Here is a 7143-nt window from a genome sequence, read left to right on the forward strand (position 1 = left end):
TCATCAGGACAAGAAATAAGGAAATAAAAATCCAGACAATAAGTCTGGAATAAGCCATCCTTAATCAAAACTGTCATTAAGCCTATAAATTCTAAAGAATGACATGTATCTACCCATAGTGGTTACAGTTTAACCACTACTGATGTTTTGTCAGTAAAAGTGAAGAGCATCCATGCTGAAGAGCTTTTTCAGCTTGCATTACACTTAGACAGCGAGATATCGAGATGGCAATACATTCACCATATTGAGCATTGTGTTAATTACTATGCAGTGCTTCAGCTGGTGCATGATGTTATTAATGAAGTCCCTGGTGGTATATCTATGAATCATGCTTCTATCCTGCTACAATATTCAGATGATATTTCATAAAGGTGTAATAAGACAGCAATGCTGGGCAGTCAGTTTTAGTACTTGTAGAGACTATTTATACACTGCTGATTCATGATGTTAAACTCCCATTGTGTTGGGTTGTAGCTGAGACTTATTTTCTGCTTATGAAAGAGTTGCTCAGCAGTGGGTGAAGAGCATCCACACCCTGGTACCCGCACATAACACACACCCATAATGTGCCAGATAATTGCAGTGAAATGCCATATTGTCGCTAGGCAATGAAAACCTCGTAATTCAAATAGGTCAAATTTTACAGGAGAAACAAAAAACTAATTATAGAAATCACATGAGGACCTGATTAGTCAAATGTAGTGGTTTCTGCTACACAACATGAATCCAGTCATTGGTACATAACTTTATTATGCACTTCAAATTGTCTGCCAGTTTTTGGAGTTACGAGGTTTTCAGTTATTTTTTTGGTAGTGATGGAGATAAGAGGCGTATAACGAGTGCACGGCTAAGAATTGAAATGAATTTGTTTTAAAAAAACTTACTTAAATTTTGCATTATTTGTGTATTATGAAACATCTATAATGATACATTTTTACAGATATAAAGTGAAATGAATAATTTCACATTGATCAAAATATTGGAATCTGGAAGTTAATAAATTACTGTGTTTAAAAAAAACATAGAAACAATGTTGTTAGCTTTAATTAACCTTTTATTACTGTAAACATTTGTGCAGCTTATTAACATTTATTATTGTTACTATTGTTGCTACACTGTCATAGGTGGCTGTAAACAAGTTTATTTTTGGCTGCATTTTTTTAGACACGGACTTGTTTTCTCATTACAAATGTGAGGCAGTGTGTCATAAAATGAATGCACATCCTTAGGAAGGACCAGCTTTAGTTGTTGCAAATGCGTAAACTTTTCTGCGCTGATCTTTAGTGCTGAACTGTAGAGAGGGGGCACTGTAAATGAGCTGGTTATGTTTGACATCCTTCTTGGAAGTGGTTCCCATGTGTCACTGAATTTCAATTTATATTCCATTTTTCCAGAGGGATCATAATTGAGACACCGAATATGTCACTGTTGGATCCCCAATTTTGGATCCTGGCCGAATAGACGAATACAACGAGAGTTTATCATAGGACTTGAAAAACATGTGGTCCAAATAATTGACAACATAAGGTCTAGGACTTTGTCTTGCAGTAGCACAAACTTCTACATAGCCAGCAGGAGTATAAACATCTGTTTTTTAACTTCTTTCCTATGGTGGCGTGGGTAGAATCACACTCCACTTGAGTGTGACCTTTCTCCAGAAATTTTTGCATTATTGTAATGCCTTTCTGATGGGCGAGATGAGCCAGTGCATTGCTCATGACTGAGTTTAGATTCTGGTACATGCATCTGTCGCTATAGAAAATAGCTTCTGAATCATTTTGGACGTACGTTTCTATAAAATGCACAAGTATACTGTCAAATTCCGAAGCTGTTAGTCCACCTTCACTGTTGTGCCAAAGGTAACAATAACCATCATTACTTTTTAAATCATAGAGGGTAAAGTTGTGGACCTTCAGTTTGCTTTTATAGTATAGTGCAGATGCTTTTAGTCTAGGAGAAAGCAGAAGTGCTTGAAGGTCCATTGTAAACACTCTAGTTGATCCTAATTTATCACTATTTTTCGCTTCCCTTGCCTCAGTTTTTCGGGCCATATGCAAAGAGTATTCATTGTCTGAGAGATTGCCTGTCTGGTGAGAACAACAAAGATCGCACTGGTCCTTTTTAGGAGAAAATAAGTTAAGATAATTTTCAACGAATACCTCGCAAAACTGTTTGTAAGCTGCTGGGGTTTGTCCTCTTTTTCTTGCAAAATTGTATATATATTCCCTATGTAGTTCTGATTTACTCTGCCAGTTAGGTTGCAAGTAGAGTTTTGTGGCAGAACGACGGCAGTAATGCGATTCCAGTTTTGCCAACTCTGCAAAAAAATCTGATGCTGATTGTCGTCCACCTGAAATTTCGTTGGTCTCTCCTGCATTTGAGGTCCTTCTGCAAGCGTTCTTCCTGATGCACTAGATGCCCATGTTCCGACACTCAATTCGCCTAAGCACAAAGTATTCAGAAACATAGTCTTGCAAACAGTTTCTCTCTGTCCTGTTACAAAATTGTAATACAGTGTGTTAGAACGGTGAGATTATTAGATTCTGAATTATTTCTGCCTCTTTTTAACTGGAACGTAGTAGACATGACTTCTAACAAAAAATTTTCTGTCACCCCAAGACATATCCTGCCAGAAATGATTAAATATTAGCTGTCTCTGCTCTTCTGTAATATCCTTGCAATTCTTGTTCCGATTTAAGGGAGACATTTTTCTTTCTGCAAACTTCAAAGTGATTGATTGCTTTTACGGCGCTGCTTAGTACTTTTTACTCCCACATCAACTTCGTCATCGTCTTCTTCCGTGCTGCTGTTACTGCTACGGTCATTTTTGTTTTTATCTGGATCATATACATCACTACTGCCACTGGAGATATCATCCTCGCTGCTGTGTTAGGAAAGACTTTCAAACTCAGAAGTGGAATTCGCCTATGTGTTGGCTTCTTTTTTCACATTATCTGTAGTGTAAACAATAAAGATATCAATAATATTTAAATAATTTAATCACCTCAACTTCAAAACAAGGAACTTACTTTAAGTTACAATAATATGAACTAAGGTTTACCTTCATTTTGTAGGTCTACTCTTTCCTTTGGTGCAGTACGAGGAGGAATCTGACTAGAATCTTCTTCTGGTGATTTTATACGATATGACACATTGTCGGCTTGTTTCGCAAGGTGAAGAGTGAATTTACTCTTTTTACCCATAGCTGAAAACAAAGTAGTTAATGTAGAATGTATAGAATTCTGTTCAGTTCTAAATTTAGAACCTCGTATGTACCGAGTGCAGTACTCTTTACGTGCAATGAAAAACTCGTAAGTCAACATTGTATATTAAAATACAATACATAAATACCTAGAAATACTAACATGTACCTGTAGCAATAAAGCAGTGTTGGGGCTGTCAGTCAAAAAAGTTACTATCACATCAAAAAACGTTTTAATCTCGGAGCATGTGTTCGCGCTGCACACTAACAATGGCGATTATCGGAGATGCGAGGTTTCCAGCACAAACTACATATCGCTGCAGATGTGAGTTTTTCATTATTGCCGCTAGATGGCAAAACCGTTCAACTCGAAGAAGGAAGGTTTCAACAGCCTTCATTTGGTAAAGCAGTTAGGTGGATTTAATTGTCAGATGGAGTTACAAGGTTTTCATTGCCTAGCGACAATATGCTGTCATCTTTTTGGCAGTGTTCCGCCCCCCTCCCCCCCCCTCCCCCCTCCCTCCCAGTAGACTACCATCTCATTTGGATGCTGTTTCATAGGTACCTTTTTGGCTCCTTGTTGGCTTTTTTGAGTGGTTATTCTACTGTCAATCTGAAGATGAATATTAAGGTAAATACTAATATTTTACTGTGGTGTACACCCAGTGTCTCCAGCCTTCCAGCTCCACCATTCAAAATACAGTGAAAATGAGGGACATAAATGATCTTATGACTGATAATATTATAGTAGTAAGTGGCAAAATGAGGTAAACTCAGTCATCTGACAATTATGAACTCAAGTATTTCATAGAATTCCTTAAGTCTATTTCATTGCTGTTTTCAGTTAAAATAGAGGAAGAGAAAAACATATCTGGATTTAAACATACGTTTGTAGTGAGATCTGAATGTATGGCTGCAGTTGCAGCAGTACTGAAGTAGTAAGATGATGTCGAGAATGCGAACATTCTCTCATTCCTTTGGTAGAGGGTACTCTCCAGCCTTACATGTCCACACACCATAATGAATAAGGTAACACAAGATTCATTTACAATAAAAACTCTGTCTGCAAATCCATAAATAAGTATTTGTGAGCAGTAGTTACGCACAAAAGAAGACTGTTGGTTTTGTGTTTCCAATCATGCCATCCCTCGAAGTTGTCCAGGGTGCTCTGTAAATGTGATGTAGGCTGCCGAGATGGAGGCCCCTAAAATGTTTATCACTTCTCAGTGCTGTAATATGATAGAACAAAATGAATTATATACTTCTCACAAAAGCTATTGACTTCTCGTGCTACTATCGAGTGCAGAAAACCTCTTTAGTTCCTTTCATGTTATAACGGCCCCCTGCCTTAATATGATGAAAATTCAGTTTTATATTAGTAAATAAAATGTCACATGCTTTAGGAGACTATAATTTCTCATTGAAACATTTCAGAGATGTTCACAGGGTGCCCGTCACAACACTGGATAATACTGTTTCAAAGATAAAGTTTATGGCTCTTCACTTATAATATATTTATAAGAAGTCCAGATTTTAAAAAAAAGGTAAAGCTGGAGGCGTCTAGTAGTTTTATAAAAGTCATCATATGTTTTTATTCCTCTTTAAAAAACACACGTAAAGTTTACATGGCGTCTCTGACAAAACAGTTACATCTTGTGCATCAACCTCTTTGGTTCTGCAATCCACACGTTTACATGCAATTGAATTAGCCGGCACTAAAAACACTGACTGACATGGCTTTCACAACTACACTGAGCCAACTGCCTGCCGGTCTTTGACAGTGCGTGTATTTATAACCTTCCAAAGAGATCAACAAATTCTCACAAGTGTCAACCAAGTGAACTAGCTGGATTACAAAGTGTTGAATACGACCTTTCTCATTTGCATAATACTAAAGTTAAAAAGTGCAAATCTGTAAATTGTGTGAGTATACAGTACAAAAGTATTATTAAACTTATTTGTTTTTCATACCAAGTGTAGTGAATAATCAGGTTTTCCTGGCCAAATTTTATAACGAGCAATTTCATAGTCACATATGTTGACACTTCCTTACTTATTTTCCCTTCTATTGGGATCATTACAGTGTGTACCTTCTGCATCATAACTGTGAACTATATGGCCACTGTGCTACTTTCAGTACCTTGGAACAAAGCTCACATTACGTGTATGCAAAAAAAACTGCAAAATAGATTTCCTCGGAAACTCGGAGCCATTGAATGAAAAGCTGCAAGTCACTTACTCAATACAGATGCCTCTACAATGTACCTAATACTTACCAAACTTTCTGATTTACAGAGCTAATGGTCTCCTTGTGGGATACAGAAACTGGTTGACAGTTTGAACTTGTGTGTTTGCAACAATGCTGCACAAATAAATCCCATCGATGGCGTAACAGGTAGCAACTGTACATGGGAAGCTGAGGCATATGGCTGTAGCGCCAACAATATAAAAATTGTCACATTGTGTGATGCTAATACCAGAACGAACATTAAATATATGTTTTAGTGGTGCAAATATACACTATATCAGATTTGTGAATGACATAACAATAACAAAATAAATGAATATCTAAAATCTATGAAAAAACTTTTACTTTATTTGCTGTCCATACCTGCAGGAAACAGATGTCGCCTTGAGGACACAGCATCTCGCCACTTGGCTTCTGATACCTCCAGAATATTAACATCGGCTTCTGCTTTGAGAATGCCTTCAATTTGTCACAAGGGCACTGCTGCCCGAGCAGAGATATAGCCCCAAACGACAAAAGAATAGTGTCCACTTCTTTCTCTTTCCACAGGATACCTTGCACTAAACCACTCTCATCGCAGGCGGCACACCTAGTAATATCAAAACTATTTAATGTTGAAAACATCCCACAAATTCAATGAAAACATTTATTGAACAAATGCAGCGCCCTAAAAGTGTAACTATAAAAGGAGGAAAATCAGTTTTATAAAGGGTGTTCTGTACGTAATAACATGAAGCCAGTTTTACCTAAATTGCTTGTATATATGAACTATACACAACTAATTTACTGACATCTAACATGAACTGGGGCATTGCCAGGAAGAAAAGATTTTCTCATCAGAAAATATGACTCCCCGGTCAAAGGCAATGTATTCTTCCACGAAAGCTGTGTGATCGCTCTTCTGGTACATAGTGAAGCACTCCTTTATAACAGTTCTTTGGCATAAGAGTCAATTATCCTTCGACCTCCTCCTCACAGTTTTGCACTGCCAAGAAAGTCTGAAATCTCTCCTAGGTGCCAGCAACCAATGAACAGATGGGCGCATATGTTGTCAGACATCAGATGTCTCTTTCACTGGACACACAGGATCATCCACCTCCACCGTTATGCCCTGTACAACCAGCGGCGACATATTCTCAAACCTATGCTATGTAATGTAGCTATTTAGTGTGTGTTTAGAGTGACCACGACTGCATTATCAGTGCCCTCATTTAAACAGACCACCTCATAAGCTGATAGGAGGAAAACAAATTTATTCAATAAAAATTAAAGGTTTACTGGTTATTTAATGAGAAGGAAAAAAGTTTGGTACAATATTTCATAAATAAATATCATTATGATGTAATCTTAATGTGACAATACAGATTACAGTAAATATCAGTGTGAAGTATTTTATTGGTGCGGCAAGCTATAAAATTAATATTCACCCAAACTGTGTCCTGCACATTATGTTAATTAAATTCATGGGGAATGTATTATGTCTGTAATGTATTTAGCAAAAACAGTGCAGCCTGGATATTGTGACAAATGCAGTGTTAAACAGTATCCAATGTATTCATGTTGATCGACCAACGGACACTCCAGCACACACTGAAATACAAACAGGAAGACGTCATCTTGGCTCTTAACGCAGTGTGCTGACATTAGTATGTGAACTCTTCACGTAGCCGAAGTGAAACTATGTTCCCAGATA

The 7143-nt window shown here is 37.4% G+C and overlaps 1 protein-coding gene across 2 annotated transcripts in view; it reads left to right on the forward strand.

The window, feature by feature from the left end:
- LOC126292167 (histone acetyltransferase Tip60-like) overlaps window positions 1-6689 on the forward strand; it is a 90597-nt gene extending 83908 nt beyond the window's left edge. For both annotated transcript variants that reach the window (XM_049986007.1, XM_049986006.1), the window contains one exon: window positions 5498-6689. In XM_049986007.1, coding sequence (XP_049841964.1) covers window positions 5498-5543 — 46 coding nt within the window. In that variant the 3' untranslated portion in view covers window positions 5544-6689. The remainder of the gene's footprint in view (window positions 1-5497) is intronic.
- Window positions 6690-7143: the final 454 nt, after the last annotated feature.

This window comes from Schistocerca gregaria, chromosome 9, assembly GCF_023897955.1.
Source record: "Schistocerca gregaria isolate iqSchGreg1 chromosome 9, iqSchGreg1.2, whole genome shotgun sequence".
NCBI classification, from domain to species: domain Eukaryota; kingdom Metazoa; phylum Arthropoda; class Insecta; order Orthoptera; family Acrididae; genus Schistocerca; species Schistocerca gregaria.